This window comes from Lycorma delicatula, chromosome 11, assembly GCF_047948215.1.
Source record: "Lycorma delicatula isolate Av1 chromosome 11, ASM4794821v1, whole genome shotgun sequence".
Classification (NCBI taxonomy): domain Eukaryota; kingdom Metazoa; phylum Arthropoda; class Insecta; order Hemiptera; family Fulgoridae; genus Lycorma; species Lycorma delicatula.
In genome coordinates this window covers 40,237,844-40,259,080 of record NC_134465.1, presented here as the reverse complement: position 1 = coordinate 40,259,080, position 21,237 = coordinate 40,237,844, and the positions used below count along the sequence as shown (strand labels likewise).

The 21,237-nt window shown below is 30.7% G+C and overlaps 1 protein-coding gene across 1 annotated transcript in view; it reads right to left on the bottom strand.

Moving 5' to 3' along the window:
* The window catches only part of LOC142332136 (protein Fe65 homolog), a 211,097-nt gene that overhangs the window by 37,846 nt on the left and 152,014 nt on the right, over nt 1-21,237 (bottom strand). The window contains exon 9 of the mRNA XM_075378391.1: nt 16,600-16,727. Coding sequence (XP_075234506.1) covers nt 16,600-16,727 — 128 coding nt within the window. The remainder of the gene's footprint in view (nt 1-16,599; nt 16,728-21,237) is intronic.

Below are 21,237 nucleotides of genomic sequence, written 5' to 3'. Positions count from 1 at the left end.
AAGCATCTACACTCTTTTAAACCAACAAGGCAGAAATCTACCTGCCACTGTCAAAATAAATATTTCTGATTAATAAGAGCCGAATTCAATAATCATTGTATTTTGAAATCAAGTCGAATCAAAATCGGAATAAAGTTAATTCTTGGATGTATTAAATACTAATTCTTGGATGAAATAAAATTTCTTAACAAAATTATCAAACTTGAAATATAGCTTTAATAAGAGAGGAAAAGCAGGAAATTCTTAAAGGAAAACTTTTCCATATTCAAATAAAGTATAATCGAAAAAATAATGCTAAGATAGTTTAAGAGAAAGACTTCTTAGCTTTTCAATATATTTTCAAACTCAATATTTTCTACCGAGTGGTCAATAAAATATAAATCTTCTAAGACAAAATTTTTCCATAACAAATCCTTAAAAAAAAAACCGGATGGAGTATCAACAATAATAGGAATCTGAAGAGAACTTAATTTTTGCAGTCGGTAGATTTACAGTATCAGTTACTTTGGTCATAGTAGAAATACATAGATTAGAATATATGAAACAGATAACTGAAGATGTAAGTAATAATAAATATTTTGAAGTTAAGTGATTTACAAAAGAGATAAGAGCAGACAACTCTTCAAAATCACTCAAACGACAAAAACAAAAATTTTTACTAAATATAAGTGCATGTTTTATAAGTGCATTCACTGCCTTATAAAACTAAAAAATAATATAAAAATTTATTTTAGTATAATTGTGAAAAAAAAACACACAGAAGCAAAAGAAATTATTCATTAAAAATAAAACACAGGATAAAGAATGCATCATACATTATCATACAAGATTCTCTGCAACAGAAAAGAACAACCTTATATTCAAGGAAAAAAGATTTAATTCTTGCACAAGCAGACAAAAAGTAAAGCAAAACAAAAACAAAAATTGATAAATATGCCTAACAATACCACAGCAACTATTGCATTTTTATTTTTGTATAATAATTAGCATTAAGTATATTAAAAAAAATATACATATATAAAAAAACACGGTAAAGAACATAACAGTATTTTCTAGCAACAGAAAAAGGAACATTTTGAAATATACTCGGGATGAAAAATACTATGCAAACGAAAAGCAGTGAAAGTGCATAACAAAACATAAACAAATACTGTAAATTTATTTGCAAAAAAAATATATTATTTTTACCTCTCCCTGATGTAATCCAAAAAAAATGATGAAGAAGAAGAACAACATATAGAAGAGATGTATATCCAGAAGAATGTAAGATGAATAAACCGATCACAGGTAAGAATAAAAAAAGGGAAAAACAACACATGTGTTATTACTGGAATTAACTAAATAAATATAATTAAAAAATGATTTATATTCATACTAACATCAACTTTAAACATTAAATGGTAAAACCTGATAGTTTTTATGTAAGACAAAACAATTAATTTTTACCATCCATTCAAATTTTATTAAATATATTTAAAATTAAAAAAAAAAACTTGTTTCAGTATAATTAATCTTCCTTATTAAAAATACATAATTTCAATTTCACAGCAACATAACATTCTAATGTTATCAGATATTAGTATCATACTACGTTTATTTGTAATAACAGTTAGAAAATTAAATAAAATAAATTTTTATTTTGAGAATAGTTCAGAAGCGGCAAGAAAAACCATTAAAGATAAAGACAAGTTTTGATGTTAACATCTCATTACCAAAGCAATAGAACGGATTTAAGAATCAACTATAAAAATGATTACAGATGATTTTAGTATAAACAGAGAGATAATTCACATAGTTTTTATGGGCTTTTGGAGAACTTATTTCTCAATTTATCTTTATTTCTTTGCCGTATGAGCAAAGAACAGTTCACTATGAACCATGAACAGTTCACTAGATGTAATCTTTTTCATCAAACTATTTGTAAAAGTAAAAATTCTTAAAAATTTAATATACCACAGAGTGAAATTTAGTTTCACAATCCAGCAATTCCTAAATATCAAATTGCTAAAGAGATGTCACCTTGGTCACTAAAAGCCAGGAAGTCATTTTCAAAAATCAAAGATAAAAAAATGCATGTTTTCTAATTAAAAAGGAAGTGCACTGACCATTCATTTATTTTTGAGGGGATAAACTTTACAGGAAATTTTTTAGAGTTCTGAAATACTTAGAAAGTTTTACTGTGTTTGTCCTGGGTACAGGTCATCGGTCTTTCATCACAGAAATACACTGGTTAATTAGGGAATCATCAAAAACCTTTTGGTTGAAACACGTCTATGTGTTGATGTGATTTTAATTTTGGAGTTACTGTATTTGTTACAGTAACTTCAAAATTAAAATTATTCCTGAAAGAGCCACCGAGGTCAAGGTGTTTTAGCTGATGTTAAAAGATATTCTGTGAAATATGACATCGAATTTTAAAGCCATAACAAATGAAAGATTTGGTAAAGCCATTCCACTTTTCCTAATCATTATTAGACTGTACCACTTGCAGTATCGATGACAGAGGTGAGTAATTTTAATATTTAATTGTACTGTTTGTATTTTAAATCTAAAGGAAATAATCTGATAGTACGAAATTAATTAAGAAATGAGATAAGGGTCAAAGAATGATACCACACAGTCACACACACAAATTTAAATCAAGTTTTGTTCATCAACAAAACTTTATTTACAACTTCTTTATTTAATACAACTTAATTGAAACAACTTTATTTAAAATTCTTTTGGTAATAAATGAAAATCTAAGTTTGTAAACTGAGAAATATTGTAAATATTTATGAAAAAATCACAGGAATACAATATGCATTTAGATCAACAATGAATAATTTTCACATTAGACTGAAGAAATACAAAAAAAAAACAAGACTTTTTATCACAAAATAATAAAATAAGGAGAAAACTTTTTGTGGCCATAGATCTTCACGCCATGCTCATTAGTTATGAAGGTTGACAGAAAATTATCTTAAGTATAAAAAATTATATATTTTGATAAGCTTTCACATGCTATTAATGAAAAATTCAGATCAACCCATTATTAGAACATTACTCATTTCATACAATCATTTTGTAATGAAATACATGGAAATCACACAGTTCTAAATCATGGCAAATATAATATGAGATCAAATTTCTGTTTTTTCAATCTTTATAGTTATTTGCAAGTTCAAACATTCAGATTTTGTACTTTTATATAGTTTTTAACTAAACAAACAAGTTTTTTAAAGTTACTTCAAGATATCATTGTATCAGGCAGAACTTACATTATAATTATTCCTATGACCATATCATAATGGCATATTTTGAATCCCTCAAAAAAATCTTACAGGCTAAAAGTTGCATTTTGAATTTTGTGGTTGAGGAGCTCATCTACAATAATATACCAAATTTATAATTTTCTTATGGGTCGTAGCGGTACATTCAAATTTCAATATTGATCAAATGTTGAAAACAATTCCATTCCCTTCTTTATAATATAACATTCTACTCTTCTCTTTTTGCTCTCTTCCCAACATTCATAGTATCCAGCAAGCACCAACATTTTGGTGACCTAGTTAATTAATAAAGCGATTGACCCATTGTTTTGAAATTTTTGAGCAGTCTGGTTTATTAAATTTAAATTAGATGTTTTGGATCTCTACTGCTCTCAGTACTTTTTCCACAATTGAAATGCATTATGCTAAGTGTTTTGTGAAATATCATGCAGGTCCCATAACAGATTTTTTAAAATGTCTTCTGTCATCAAGAATGATGCTCTTTCGGGTGACCATCATCATCGATAACAGGAAAACATCTGCAGGTACAAAATCAGGCAAGTATGAAGCCGGGATATAGTAGTTCTACTGTGTTTTACCAAAAACTTAAGGAACACTGAACGCACAGGAACATTATGATCTGTGACTGGATCCTGAATTCAAGATCCAAGAAAATGCTTGATTTGTTTGTTTATACTTCAACAAGCCTCTTCTTTTTTATTACCTTCCTCAAATGCTGCATTACTTCCAAATGAATATCCTCTAATGCTGGCCGCTTGAAACATACTCAAAATGAACAACACCATTCAAACTGAAAAACATGATCTGCATAATTTTCATATTTTAGTTACGTTGGTAAGCTTGATTTGAAATGCTGTTATTATTCATAATATTAATATGCAACTTAATACAATCTCCTTGTAAAATTGAAACCAAAGATTATACAAATATGTTGCTTTTCAAGAATCTCCATTTTTCCATATCAAAAAATTACTGTAAGCAAAAAAACACAACTTCACTTACATACCTGTAGATGGAAAATAAAATGATGTAGAGCGATACAGAAAATAGAATATTAATATAAAGAAGTACTACATGCAACTCCAGTAGCAGAGCAGCAAAAACAAAGTTCAACTTCTTTTTAAACAAAATTCACATTTAGAGATATTGCTCATATCACTCTACCTTCACCTTGTTAGGAAGATCAATTAAGTGCATAGAAAAGATATAATTACGTATTTTGTAGGACAAATTTTTATAGGTAATGATGAACTTTTTTTCAGCTATGATCAACTTTAACTGGTTGATGCTTTTATATGGAAAGGTAACATAAATGATTATGCCTCAACTTTTACCAAGACACCTCTCTATAGTTTCCTGGGCTTATATAGCAACTGATAATAACAATGAACAGATAAAACTGGTTTTTTGCTTGACACAAAAGAAGAAGAATTATCTAATATTTTTTATTTTCATTAAAAATATTCCAAGTACATGAAAAAAAATTTAAATGGATGCAAAATTTATAGTTTATCATTGCAAAACTGCCAGGTTTCACTTTCACACCTTGTATTTATTTTTCATCCATTATTTGACACAAAAATATTACATATAAAAATTTCAATGATTCTGTACTCGATCAAAATAATACTTTGGGTAAAAAACTGATCTATGCTATTTACCGTTTTTGACTATGAAATAATAAATTTTTATCGCTCACATGCATAGATACTATCCAGCACTATGAGTGAGCAAACTCACCTAGATACACACAGACATACATACTTAAACCGTAAAAAATATACAGTTATGGCCAATAATAAATAATTGTACATCTAAAGAGTATAATAATCACATTATATTTTATGAATTAATTCTAAATGAAAGTTGGAAAACAGGGTTTAACTTATAGAGCCTCTTCTTAGCAAGCTTTTAGAATAATTTCATAATATTCTCTACCATAAACAATACGAGTAAATACTAGGTACGATCAAAAAGTAATACCCATTTTTTATTTACGTACTTATGTGATATATCAAATAAAAAAATCAATATTTAAGTACATTTTTCAATTCTCTACATAATCTCTGAAATCAGGTTTACATTTATACCAGTGATATATTAGTATTAAATGTTTTCTCTTAGAAGATTCTGCCTAATTTTGGTAGTTTTAATCGCTTCTTGCCCTTTAATATCGTTGGAAAACACATTTCTCCTAGATTTTTAATTTCTAAATAAATAAATTCTAGAGGGAATAGGTCAGGAATATGTACTGCGGTGAGTAACGGTTTCCAGCTGGTACGATTTCAAAAGAGAAATAATTGTTTCTAGAACATGTCGGCATGCGTTGCCATGCTCCAGAATGATTCTGTATGAAGGTTGGTCTGGATGCTTGTTTTTAAGTGCCTGATGTAGATTTCCTGAGTTTATAATGATTAGCAATAATTGTCATCTCTTGATCTACAAATCAACAAGATTAATACCTACTTATATGAAAATTTATTGCTCATAGATAATGAAACTGCTCTTTCAACATGCAGATCATTAAATATAATAATTGGTCATTACTGAATATTTCCCTCCAACAAAGTATATTCTTAACATATAGCTTGTACGTTTATACTGTTTTATGAATTTTGCAAGGTTGAATTTCTTTAATTATAGAATGCACAACTTCTTATAAAAAGAGTACTAAAGGTGCACTTATTTTTAATAGGTTGTCACTTTGGATTGTAAACTCTCATACAAGTCGGTATAATGTTAATTGACAAAAGAGGATTCATATTTTCCTCCACCTCTTGGCCAAACAGGTTTGAGCAATATTTAACAGAAATTTGAAATGGATGCTAAATGCATCGAATATGAAGGATGCTCAATGAACATTTGACATACTCAGTGTGTTTAAGATTGCACCATAATGATTAACTTAAAATAAATAATTAATAAAATAAACTACTATAATTTCTTTCCTGGAGCATATTTTATAAAAATGCATTAGAATGTAGGATATGAGACATAATATATTTACAACATACACTGTACCAATTATCACTCTACAGTAATTAATACTTAGCAAGTGTGAATTATACAGCAATTTCTATACTGATACATAATAACTAAGTGTACACAACATCACTGGACAAACTTACTACTGTGATAGAACAGTATAGAATGAATAAAAAATTAAATTTTATAAGAATGAAATAATTAATAAAAGCCTAGTTGCATCTAAGATATGTAAAACTTTACTAGATCTAATATTGTTTAAAAAACTAACATATATGACCAAATTTCAGCAAAAAAAAAAAAAATGGCAGAAATTGATTGCTTAATAAAAATTTGCAGAAACCTCTTTAGCTTTTTGGTAAAGGACTATAAGTTGCTGCATCCATTGTTCATGGAGTGAGAATACCATTAATTTGTTACATAATTGGATCACTGGAGAAGAATATGGCTATTAAAAATAATTTAATAATAAAATGATAGACAAGAGACATCATTGAGGCAACTCATTAGCATTAAAACAAACCCAGTCCAACTCGGTTTTGAACTATCTATCAACTAAAAGACAGCGTTAATTCTCTGTTCTAAATTGTCTTTAGTTAGTATCAGTTACCTACTTTCATGAATAACAGCAATTCAACCGGATAGCATAGTAAAAAACAGCAGGCTGGTATAAAAGTTTATAATTTTGTTTGCTTGCCGTAATTGCTGTGGATTTTTTTATATAAAAATCATTGAGTTAAGGTTGGTCCTGTCTTTATTACAGAAATGACAGATCTTTTAATGTTGATAGTAATCTGCTTGAAGAATAGATGAACAAGTTGTAAAAAAATTCTTTGTTATAAAAACAAGTAGAATATATGAGGTCTGTAAATAACGTAATGAGACTAGTTTTTTTTGGCAGCCAAAGTGAAAGTTACCAGTAAACATTTGGTAATAAGAACAGCTGATTTATATTAGGTATTAATATTTTTAGTGCCACATGAGATGTAAAAAAACCTTTCGTGAAACAAGTTTTTGTTGTGCGTTACAAAAATGAGTGATACTAATTATGAGCAATGTTGTACAATCATATTTTGTATTAAACTTGGTGAGAATGCTACTAAAACTTTTTCAAAATTGAAAAGGATGTATGGAGATGATGCTCTGTCATTAGTCCAAGTTTTTTGGTGGTTTAAAGCATTTTCATTTGGCCAGGAATCAGTTGCGGACGATCCTGCTTTGGAAGACCGTTAATGTCAAAAAGTTAAATGTTAAATGTTGAATGAATCAGAGACTTTTGGAGTATGTCTACATGACAGACTGTAAATCAATATGTTGACCAAGAAATTCCTGAAAGACTGCAGAAAAGAGTTGCCTGGATGAGACCAGTCATCAAAGACAATTGGATGCTGCATCATGAAAATGCACCATGTCAGATTGCACTCTCAATTAATTAGTTTTTGGCAAAGAAAATCATTTCTGTAGTTTCTCAATTACCTTATTCGCCTGATTTGAGTCCCTGTGACTTTAAAACAACATGTAACTGATCATCACTTGAAGGCCATTCCAGTTTCTGAGTTCCAACACTGCTATGAAGAATGGGAAAACTGTTTGAAGCACTGTGTGGCTTCCCAAGGGAACTATTTTGAAGACTACATATATAATTGGATTGTAAATAAAAAGTTTTTCTAAACCCAAACCGAAGTAGGAAGCAGTACAGTCTTCCATTGCATACTGAATATTATGTACTTATGTGCAGCTGTGTATTTTACAGGTGCGGGAACTGTTAGTAATTGAACTAATGATCTTGGATAAAAGACATCGATCTCTCTACTATGTAACCATGAGTTTCATAGTTGTACAATTTGCAAAACAGGTTAAATGAATTTGGCATTTCAAAAATATTAAAAATCTGTGTCTGTAATAAAGTGAAAGATGAAATATTTCCTTTTGAAAATTTACAACCTATAGCCAAAGGTATTTCAGACTCAAGCGATATGGACAAGTCCAAAGAAAACTAATATAAGAAATATAAGTTGCAGTACATAATAGAATAACTGTTTTATTTTAGCGGCTAAGTGGCCAAATTATGCGATGTAATGATTACAGGTATATTTTGTTCCTAAAGTGCAAATAGTAATACATCAGTTAATTTTTTTTATAGTATCAAGTTTCAGTAGTGAAGAAAATGCCATTAATGCAGAAATGTTTAATCTTTTTTTTAATGTATTTTACATCTGAACATACGTTGCACATTTTTATAGATACCATGCAGGTCCCCTACTTTGCATATTATACTGAATGTATAATTTATCTATCAAATGATTAATGAAAGACAAGATTCTAAAGAGTGGCATCTACAAATGCTTGTATTTTAATATATAAGTAGCATAACCTTGAAAAAAGATGCAATTGAGTCTTGAATTACTCTTTATCTAGAGATTGCTGGCTTCACTTTTTCATTCAACAAAAATGAGTACATTATATCAAAAATGTACGCTATGAAACAAACCACACGTGAAAAACTAAACGAATAAATTCAGACGGTACACTATGTAAAACATTTGGATTAGTGTTCCACAGCATTATAGACACGTTAATGAAGATGGAAGGACACTCTGGGTATAAATGTTTATATATGTGACTTTTGCACCATCCAGTATTATTTTGCCAGCTTCTGTGGCGTGAGTGGCAGCTTCTCAGCCTTTAATCTAGAGGTCCCGATTTCAAATCCCAGTCAGGCATGGCATTTTCACACACACTACAATAATTCATCTCATCCTCTGAAGCAATACCTAACTGTAGTCCTGGAGGTAAAAAAAAAAAAATGACCCAACCATTTTCCTGCTTAGTAGGTGGTAACTATAATATTGTACAGCAAAGAACCAGTCTTAGACAAAATCAAGAAAAATAAATATTTTTAACAGATGAATCGTCTTCTGAAATATTTTCTCTTCATTTCAAGCAGAGTTTAGAATATAAATGTTTACCATGTGTAAGAGAACATAATTGGGTAAAATTGTTCTATTAATATCTAATCTCAGTGGAAATTTAGTAACTCTACTTCATCAAGAAAAGAAAACAATTCCTCAGCAAACAAGATTTTACGCGGTATGACAATAAATTTGCAGATTCATTTTATTGTGAGTGCAATGGCAACACTAGGAAGTTGGCAGCAGTGCCACAGTGATTGTTAATATTTCACTCAGTCATGCAACTGTTTTCAATTCTTTTGACAACATTGTGTTGTGTGTAACTCTGTTTTTGTACACGTGTGTTTTGCTACTGTGATGATGGAAAGCAACTGCGATTTTGAAGAGCAGCAAGGTATGATGATATTCCTTGTGAAAGCGGAAAAAATGAACTTGAATATTGTTGAAATGATCAATTCTGTTTATGTAGATCATCTTTTGAAAAATGTTTGTTCAAGCGGGTGACAAGGTTCAGAGAGGGGAACAAGCTGGTCATTCCTCTGTTTGAAATGATGTTTCTGTGCAGAAAATTGAATAAGCCATCAATTCAAACCATTGCCTAATGGTCAGAGATGTCCCTGAGGTCACTGTAATCAATTAACTAAGAAACCATGCAGCTAATCCTCACCCGTGAGTTGGGGATGTCAAAGCGTTGTGTGAAGACTGTTTCAAAAACTTTATCAGGTAAACAAAGGAAAATCGTTTGCATATTCGTCAAGATTGGTTGGAAATATGCTGACATCTTTAAAAATATGATTACAGGAGATGAAACCTGGATTTACAAATACGACCTTGAAACTAAGAAGCAGAACATGGAATGGAAAAAACCATTTGAGCCATGAACAAAAAAAGCCAGGATTTCAAAATCAAAAATCAAGGCAGGTCTGATGGTTTTTTTTACTTACACGGAGTTGTACTCCAAAAATGGGTTTCCCAGAGTCAGATAGTTAATTCTGCTTACTAACTGGAAGTAATAAAACATTTGAATGAAAGAATTCGCAGAAAGAGACCTGATTTATAGATCCTTCACCATAACAGCACACCTTCTCGCACATCAATCAGAGTGTCAAAAAATGGCCAAAATGGCCACCATAGATCTTGAACCCCCCCTCCCCAACTCACTGGAAATGATTCCCTGTGATTTTTCCTACTTTCAAAAATTGAAGGGCACAGAATTTTCAGACTCTGGAGACCATTAAAAAATCAACAACAGAAGCACGTCAGGAGCAACCGAGGAACAATTTCATGAGTGCTTTGAAAGCTGGAAAGGGCAAATGGAGAAGTGCATTAAAGCTCAGGGGAAGTACTTTGAATGGTGCAATGTGCAATTATATTATTTTGTCAATAACTGATTTTTACACCATTAATCTACCAACTTTATTGTCATACAGTGTAGCTACAATATTCTGAAAACCAAAGGATATTATTTGTCTGGAATTTCTTACTACTCAAAAATGATCAATTATCAATGTACGTGAGTGTAAGAGATCAACTGTATTGAATAAAAAAGAAATAGTCCACTGCAGATGAGTGGAGAGCAACAATTCATTTTTATTTCTTCGGTACAATGATTGTCCTCATATTACTGCTTTAGCGACAAGTCTTTTAAACTAAGATGGAATGTACTTCCTCATCCACCACACAGTTCTGATTTGAATATATTTCATAGAATTTATTTGGATCAAAGAATTTATATGGTGTAAATTATAAAAGATGACTAGTGAGTACACTAGTCATCTATAACTGACTAGCAAGTTATCTATAAATAAGGCAACATACCCCTTACAGTATAAAAGCTTGTGTGACAGATAGCTATATGAGGTTTTCTGATGAAAGCTTTCTTGAACTCAAGCTTAAGCGTTTAGTTGTTAGAAAGTAAACAACTTTTGATGTTTTCTGAAAAGTGGATAAAATTGAAGTTTGAGCTGTTATCAAGTACTTTGTTCTAAAAGGTTAAACCCTGATGATCTACAAAAAGAGTCCACTATAAAAAGATTCATCTTTGATGAGAAAAAGTAGACTGCTGAATTTAAATCGATTCAAGATGATCCACACGAGATGAATGCTCAGGACACTGCTATGACTAATGAAATCATCATAAAAATTCTGCAACGCTACATTAAACAGTCGGAATAAAATTATTTGAGGTTCTGACATCTCAATAAACTGTTTCTACTACATTTTACACAATGTTTTGAGTATGAAAATGCTCTCCACTCGATGGGTGCCAAATTTGTAAACAGTCAACCAAAATGCATAAAACTTAAGCACTTCTCAAGGATGTTTAGAATTATTTAAACAAGATTCTGCTGAGTTTTACCAATGTTTTATAATAATGGATGAAAAAAGTATTCACCATTACATGACGGAGACCAAATAATGTGTGGCAGCAGGTGAAAATGCACCAAAGAAAATGAAAATGTTCCATCTGCAGAAAAGTCATGGCTATGGTTCTCACATACAACTTGGAAAAAGACAAGACCATCACCAGGAAGTATTTATATGCTTTGCTGCTGGACTGATTGAAGGAGGTTATTCATGCTAAACATCCACATCTGGTCAAAAAGGAATTGTTCTTTCACCACAATAATTCTCCTGCACACAAGTTGGGTTGTTGCTGTAAAATTCCATGACCTAGGTTTTGAAGGACCTCTACATGCACTTGGGCAATGTATTTGGATTTGTTATTCCTGTATTCACCAAAGATTTGGTTCTCAGTGATTACTTCTGTTCCCAAACCTTAAGAAATGGCTCTCTTTATAAAATTTGACTTCAAATGATGAGGTCAACGCTGAGACAACTGCATATTTTATACAGTTGGCCAAATTGCATTACATTGAAGAGATTAAAAGTTGGAAAAGTCAAGGGTACAAATACATCGAACTGCAAGGTGAAAAAAATTGTGGAGAATGCTATGGTTTCTTTTTGTCAGGTTGAGAACTTACTGAACAGCCTGTATATCGGTATCATAGGAATTTTGAATAGCAGGTGGGTGGGTATCTATGGAGAAGCAAAAGGAATAACTTCAGAAAGAGAACAATAACTTCTTAATATGTGCTTATGGAAATGAATAACTAATACTTGTATGACCTTAGCGACAAACTTGAAGCTAATCTACTTTAGATTTGCGAGTACTGTGTGATAATGACATCTATGCAATACTTTATGTGATTTCTAATACACATCAGATGCCAGCTAAAGTTTAATATTATTCTTTTCTTCAATTTTCATACGAGTCTTAAAATAAACAATAATTAGAAAACTAAAATAACAGTTAAATAAAATTTATAAATGTACTTTTGAAGGATTCTTTTTTTAAATTTTTTGTATTTAGTTATATATAATTTAAGGAGTGGAATATAAACATCAAAATTCATTTTTTTTTTAAACTGTTTGGAAACTATTAGTCTATAAAATGTGATATTTATGGATAAAAAATGAGTTACAATGAATATTTTTTAAACTGCATTTTGGCACTAAAAAAATTAAAACTTTAAAATCTTTTGAATATTTTCATAAAGATTTGTAAAAACTTAATTTTTTATACTTTTTTGAGGGATGATGGGTAGCAGGGAGAAAAGGAATGTTGAAACATTGTAGCCTGCACCGCTGCAAAAATATGGGGCGTAGTTTAAATTTATTGCATTTAAAGGGACAATATAAAATTCACTGATGACTGACCAATGTAAATAGTAATGTGTTAATATGCTAAATGATGTCTCCCCCCCTCCAATTATTCATGTATTTCTTATAATTAAATACCTATGCAAAATATTTGATAATGAGTATAATCGCATTCTTCTGCATACAACTACTATGTACAGATAGGAAACAAATACACTTATCATATGTATCCAACAATTCCATGTAATAAAAATATACATTTGTTTTTTTATCAGTGTGTGATTGTGTCACTTGTTCGTGAGTATGTCTATAGCATGTTACTTTTAAATTGCCAGTCCGTCTTGAATATTCTGACAGTTCGTCTTGAGTATAATTAATAATATAATGGTGTCTAGGAGACAATATCAAGGGGATAACGTTGTTAAAATACAATCCAGCTAAGCATTGATCTGTCAAATAAAAAATGGTAAGGTAATAATAACCTTTTGTGATGTGCTAAAATAAACAATCGCTTGTTTTCTTTCAATAAATTTGATAACCAAGATAATCACAAAACAAGTACTCTTAGTAAAGATATAAAACAATATACTTCTACTGTCTTATAAAAATAAAATCTTATTAGCTGTAAACGCTAAAAATCTGAATTTAATACACCTCTAAAAAAATAGAACAGGTATGCACAAATACCTGCAATTATCATATATATATAGTAAATATGTCACATGGTGCTTGAAGAGCATTTATTAAAAAAAGCACAACAGAATTCACAAAAGAGATGATGTAAGACCAAGAGTATGACAAAAAGTTCAAATATAATAATTTCAATCTCAAAGAAAATGTTAATAGATAAATGCAGTAGGTACTGAAGATCAGTTTAACATCTTACTTATCCAAAATACTAACCAGACTAATTTATAGAGAAATATAAGATAGAAAGCATATAAGATAGACAAATCTAGGTTTTAAAAGAAGATTTATTCTTTGTTTGTCATTTCCATTTCCAGCATCAGATTAATGCACAGGTACCTCATAATGACTACTGATGCACTAATATATCTTTTAGATAACTGCCATGTAACAATATATCTTCACCTTCTTGCATTCTCTTCATGCAGTACAGTCCAATGATTAAGCTAGTCTACAGAATTAGCTTGATTAGCCAATATGTTTAAAATATTCTGAAGTATTTTATCATTTTTATCTGACTTTAACATAATCTTTCTGTCACTGATGTTCTTTTTTGTGGGAAACATCTACACTTACCTTAATTAATTATAATTTACATTTATATATTACTATCCCCCCTTGCGTCTTGATACTAACTATAGGGCGACTCAAAAGTTAAACTTACATCTAATCCTTTAATCTTAATCCTACGATTAGTTAATTTATGACAAGAGAGAGAGTGAAAGGAAAGGAATTCTCTAATATCAACAAAAATGTTTTTCAATTAAAAATTTGTTGGCCTTTTCATGAAATAGCTTATGTTTAAATAATGTTCTAAGGGAAGGAATAAACCTATTTGTTCCTTTCCTTCTTGTTTTATTAATGTCTAAAACTCATATAATATATTTCCACCAATAACTATTTCTTCACATTTAAATAATGAATGGACCATCACTAAATTGTGAATTTTCAAAAGATTGCCTGTATGTTAGTTCTATATTCCTACCGTAACCTAAAGGTTTTCTTTTGTCGATTTACATAATGTTTCTCAAAAAAAGTATTATGTGTTATTATATACAAGAGATTAGAATTTGTGATAAACTGATCTCATCATCAAGGCTATTTATTTATTTATCTTAGAACAAAAATATTTGAATGTATATATTCTTTTCTATGTAAATATAATGTACACTTTTGATTCAAAGAAAGGTTATTATTGATCTCTGCACCTAAGAACTTCACTAGCAAAGATTATACTCTAGTATGTAGATTATTATATATCATGATAATATTAATATTATTTTCTTGTCTGCTATATTTACTTTTCAGAAGTATTTTGCTATATTTCAATAAGATAATGAGTGTTAACACAATTAAAATACAAGGTCTGTAAATAAAGTAATGAGACTAGTTTCCTTTGGCAGCCAAAGTGGCAACACTGTAAAATTACTAGTAAACATATGGTTATACAAACAGCTGATTTATATTAGGTACTAATATTTTTTGTCTACTGTTGCCACATAAGACATAAACAAACTTTTTGTTATGAACAACAAACAAGTTTAAAAGATAAAGAAACAAGTTTTTGTTGTGCGTTACAAAAATGAGTGATGCTAATTATGAGCAATGTTGTGCAATTAAGTTTTATTTAAACTCTGTGAGAATGCTACTGAAACTTTTTCAAAATTGAAAAGGGCGTATGGAGATGACGCTCTGTCATAAGCCCAAGTTTTTAGGTGGTTTAAAGCATTTTCAGACAGCTGGAATCAGTTGTGGACGATCCATGCTCTGGAAGACTGATAATGTCAAAACGTGACAACAATGTTTAGCGAATCAGAGACTTGATACAGTACGATCAGCGATTAGCTCTCAGAATGATTCCAGAAAACTGAATTTGAACCGTACCACAGTCCATCGAATTTTGACAAATGAATTAGACATGGAAAAAGTTTGTGCAAAATTGGTCACAAAAAACCTCTGTTGAACAGAAAAACAACAGGTTGGAAGTGTGCCTCGATCTTTTAGGGCGAATTGAAACTAATCTTGATTTTCTAAAAAATAATGTTATTACTGGTGATGAATCTTGGATAGTTGAGTACGACCCAGAAACAAAACACCAGAACAAGGAGTGACACACTTCAAACTCACCACGTCCCAAAAAAGCAATGAGCAAATCAAAACCCTGTTAATTTCTTTCTTCAACAGTAATAGCATTGTCCATAAAGAGTTTTTTCCTGCAGGACAGACTGTAAATCAATATGTTTACTAAGAAATTCTTGAAAGATTGGGAAAAGAGCTGCCCGCATGAGACTAGCCAGCAAAGACAACTGCACATGAGAATGCACTCATGAGAATGCACTTCGTCACACTGCACTCTCAATTAATGAATTTTTGGCAAAGAAAAACATTCCTGTAGTTCCTCAACCCCATTATTCACCTGACTTTACCTAAAACTTTTTTCCTATTCCTGACTTTAAAAATCACCTCAAAGGACACACCATTTTGAAACAGTAGAAAACATAAAAAAAAAATAATAACCAAACATCTGAGGATATTCTGGTCTCTGAGTTCCAATATTGCTAAGAAGAGTGGGAAAACTGTTTGAAGCATTGCGTGGCATCCCAAGGGAACTATTTCAAAGGTGATTTATTAACTGGATTGTAAATAAACTGAACCAGTTTCATTACTTTATTTACAGACCTTGTATGTTATACATACATCTTTACACAACAATGAAATTAACACTGTAAGTGCACATTATACCGAGTAAATATCAAAACAGATTAATGATAAAATTCAAGTTACAATAACTTTAATGGTATTCTTGCCATAAGTTAGGAGAAAACTTACTCGATGAGAGTGAAGAATCTAACGATAGTTAACTATATTAACATGTATAAAAGTACATAAAAGAAAATTTAAATAAGTACAGAAATATTAATTTGCGGTACACCTACATAATAAGACAACTCATGATCTACGTACCGATAAATAAATTTATATTTTAGGATTCATTCTATATACAAAAAAGGAAATAATAAAAATAAATATCTTATAGAATTTACAAGCGATAAATATACTTCCATCTTCTATCACCTTACCTGCCATTATCTCTTCCAACTCCCCAAACTCTAATCGTATGTATTGGCTGTGTATTCAATGTAGTAAGATTTTCTGGATCTATTAATTTTAATGCGCCCTCATCGAGATCCATAAATAGTTCTTTTCCCTGAAAAATCATTAATCATTATTATATAATTTTCAGAACTAATTTAAATACTAAAAAATTTATATATTTATTTCAAAATTTAAATAAGAAATAATGTTATTTTTTCTCAATGTTATTTTATTTAACACTATTAATATAGTGTTTTCCATGAAAAACTACGAGTTATATTAATAAATAAGTAACTGTTTGGTTGCTAAAAAAAGTAGGATTGAAAAAAAAAAAATGATTTTATTTCCATTAAATTTTACATACCGTAATCTATAACTCAACATAGTTGCCAAGTGAAAGAGATATTTATTTATATCTTGAAACTAGTATGAAGATATAATTCCACCACCTATGATTCGAACCATTTCTATATGTACTACTTTATATCATAATTGTTGATGATCTAGAAATTTTTTTTAGGTATAAAAAAGTATAGAAATTGCTCAGTACCAAGTCAAGACTGGCAAAGGAAAACTGAATTGTTTCTACCAAAATGATTTAACATTTTTGTGCTGTGCACATGATATGTAGCAGAATCCAATAGGTCAGTTCTTTGTTCTTTCATAAAGAATTTGAAGTATCAGGAAAATGTAAAATAAATCAGAATTGTGTATTATCAAATGTAATGAGAATATAATGTCTGACATCGTGCAGCAAATCTAACCTTCAATGAATACATATGGGCAACAACTAAATTCTTTGTCATGAATATTCAATTCATTCTTTCATTAACCATTCTAAACTACTTTCTCATTAAACATTCAAATATCAAATTTAATCTGTAAACTTCAAAATTTCAGTAAATTCTATATGGTTGATCACTTCTTGTGTTTAAAACCCCGATTACTGATTGTATTTTGCAATCGATAGACTGAAAGACCAATAAACATGATAATTTATAAATAGGGGTCCTTTAGTTTTAATTATGATTATACCATATTTTGTTTACTGTTCGTGATGACTCAGTATTAAATAAAGGATAAGTTAAAAGTTAAATCTAAGTTTGTGATCTTCTAAACATGCAACTATGTCACTTATGATTGAGGAGGGTACAGAATTCTTCAACAGTAAAAAAATTTTTCAATTAAAAACCACTTTAAACATTTTATAAAAATTTTCTATTAACATAAACACTGGTGCCATATAGTAATATCTAAAAAAAAAAATCTGGCCGCTGTATAATATGATTTCCATTCAAATAATGTTGATAAACATTTAAAAAACTATATAACATATCTATAAAAGGCAAATCACTGATATACCCGTTTGACTACATTATTTTCTAATTTAAATCAACATACTTTGAATGCATAACACAAATTTGGGAATTTTTTTTTAAAATGCAATAATTCTACTTTTTTTTAGTAATAGTAAAAAAGGTATCAACTATTTTCACTTACTGCTTTGTTTTTTTTTTCGTTTAATTAATATTAAAAAAAATTTAACTTCTAATAAAATTATCTCTATAACTAACAATAAAAAGGTAAAATAATCTAATTCTAATATTTACAAAAAAACATGAGTTTATAAAATTTAATTCAGAGAGAAAACCTGTAAAAGATTCTATGTAGAATCTTTTAGGGCTGTTTTTTTCAACCTCAGATGGGATATAAAAAAAAAAGCCACACTGATATAACAAAATAATTTTATTACCAAAAGTTTAGTAATATTTAACTTATTTTTCTACATAACTGCCAAAACGATTGAGGCATTTGTCATATCGTGACACCAGCTTTCTGATGCCCTCTTCAAAGTTTGCCGCCAGTGAGGTAAGGTACATTTTGGCAGCCTCCTGAAGTTCATTGTTGGTGGTGAAGTGCGTCTGCCCAACCATGCCTTCAATTCTCGAAAGAGGTGAAAATCACTAGGTGCTAGGTCTGGACTATACGGTGGATGATCAAAAACTTCTCACTGAATTGTTTGTGAAGGTCTTGTGCCATGTTGGGACAGTGTGGTCGTTGATCAAAACCACACCTCTTTGTTTGTTCTGGATCACTCTGTGAAGGTGACATAAAGATTGACAATAAACTTTCTTCATTATTGTTGTCCACTGCTCCATAAAGTCCACCAACAAGACTCCTTCATGGTCCCAAAAAACTGTAGCCATTGTTTTCCAGATGTTCAATGTCTGTTTGAACATTTTCGGCTTGTTTGGAGAAGAAGTGTTCATCCACTGCTTAGACTGTTCTTAGGTTTCTGGATTGTCATACTGGATCCAAGTCTCACCAAGTAACAATAGACTTGAAAATTTCTTCCTCCTGATTATCATAACGCATGGAAAACATTAAGGCTGTTGCCATTTGCTGCATTTTGTGATTGTCACTCAACATTTTTGGGACCCAATGTGCACACAATTTCCAGTATCCTAGGTCTTTAGTCACAACTGTGTACAGAGAAGACCTTGAAATTTCTGGGATTTCTGCAGAATGTCTACTTATCGTAAACCTCTGTTTGCTATGAACAAAATCATCAACATGCTCAAACAGATGTACAGTAGCGACAGACTTGCATCCTTGCCCATCTTCATCATGGACATCTCTTTGCCCTTCTTTAAATTTCCCACACTATTCCGATACACTACCATCATTCATAAAGTTTTCATCATATACTAGGCACACTCTACAATGGATTTCAGTAGCACTACATCCTTCTACTTGCAGAGAATGTATAACACTTTGCAACTCACACTTGGTGGGAGCATTGATCATAGTGGCCATGTTCAATTGGCTGTAGCTCAGTTCAGACTGATGCAATGGCAGAGAGGTTTGAGGTGTAGGGGGGGGGGGGGAGTGCAATTGCATGATACACAGATCTGGCACCAACATATCTCTTGTTTATTTAGTTGCAGGATCGGAAGTTGAAAAAAAAAAAACAGCCCTTATACTTTCATGAACATTAAAAAGCATATAAATAATTTCAGAATCTGAATTATGCTGATCACATTAGGGATAACATAAATAAATATTTAATATCTAAGATATTAATGTGCAACAAAAAATAGTACCTGGAAGTTTCTGGAAGAAGACCGATTATTACAATATTGTTCACCATTCGCGTAGTTTATTTTAGTAACATAGTATTTTGTTAATTTTTTAATATCTTTAATGTACAATTAATAATATGGATTCAATCATGACTGAGGATAGTGGGATCCCGTGAAAGTACTATCACAATAAAATTACGCTAAGATATGTCTTATCACAATATTCTGAACAAAGTGGTTTATATTAACAGAATTTAAAATATAATTTAACAGTACAGAGGAACAATAAGAATCTTAAAAAGATTAATTTCAAAAAATAATATATATATATATATATTCCCTAATTCTTTTTAGAAAATGTACAAATAAACAGCAATGGAAATATAATTAATTAAAAATTAAATCTTAAAAAAATGACTGGATTCATTAAATTACATATCTAATTTATATAATTTTTTACATTACTAAGTACAGAAGGTTCTAGAGATAGGAAGTGTAAGAACAAGGAGAGAGAATTATGGAAGAATGCAAACAAACAAATTTAAGAACAACAATAAGGTGGTTGAACGACAGAAAGAATTTTTAAATAGAGTAGAAAATTCATAAATCAAGAGAAGTCTGGAAAACAAGGTTCCATCAATAGGGATTGTTTTGAAATCATTTTATTGCTTGAATGAACAAGAGGACTGGTCAGCTGATGATAAGCTAGAATAAGTCCTAGGCCTGAAAGTATAAATATTGTCAAGGGCCAGTGAGTGGGTACTAAGGCTACTTTCAGTAATACAAGAGTGCTTGAGCAAAGAGTGTGTTATAAGCATATTCTGTCTTGCAATAGAAGTGCAATAGAATTCTATTTTGTAGTTAACACAATAAGCTGTTACATGAAATCATTTTGAATAGAAGATAAGCTGTCATTGTTGCAAGCATAAGCTAATTTCCTTTTGTAAATAATAGAAGTAAACAATCCTTGCACAAAGTTATTTACTGATTTTGTAACTGTCACTATCATAACTGACACTGTAATTATGATTAGTATATTCTTTTTTTCTCTCTGCTCCCCCATTACAGTTCACTCAAGCATTACTCATCCTGAGAGTGTGTCCTTTTGACTCTAATGGGCCTCCCCACCTACTGGCTGTACATCCAGCATGGCAGTTTGGCCCACCAGTTCTGAATCTTTTTTCCTCACGTCTTGCCTGCCTCTAACCAATGAGGCAGGGGTGGCCTGACCCAGCAATGCTGTTCCGGGCCCCATGATCGGGACTGTCTTTTTTTTTACCTGGGTAGTCAAAAAGTTTTTTTTGGGAGGAGTCCCTGTATGTCCTCACCACTGCCCATCCCTGAAAGCAAGAATGAACTTTGGCTCAGCAAAGGACTGTCCTTCCTCCCCACGTCTTATGGGCCCAACAGTGCACCCATTCAGTGTATTCTTCGCCCTTCTTTTTTAGTACCTCAATGATAAAACTCTCCATCATTTTCCAATTTTCTGCATCCCTGAGCATGAATTCAATTGTAATATCCGCGGTCAAGGCCCTCACA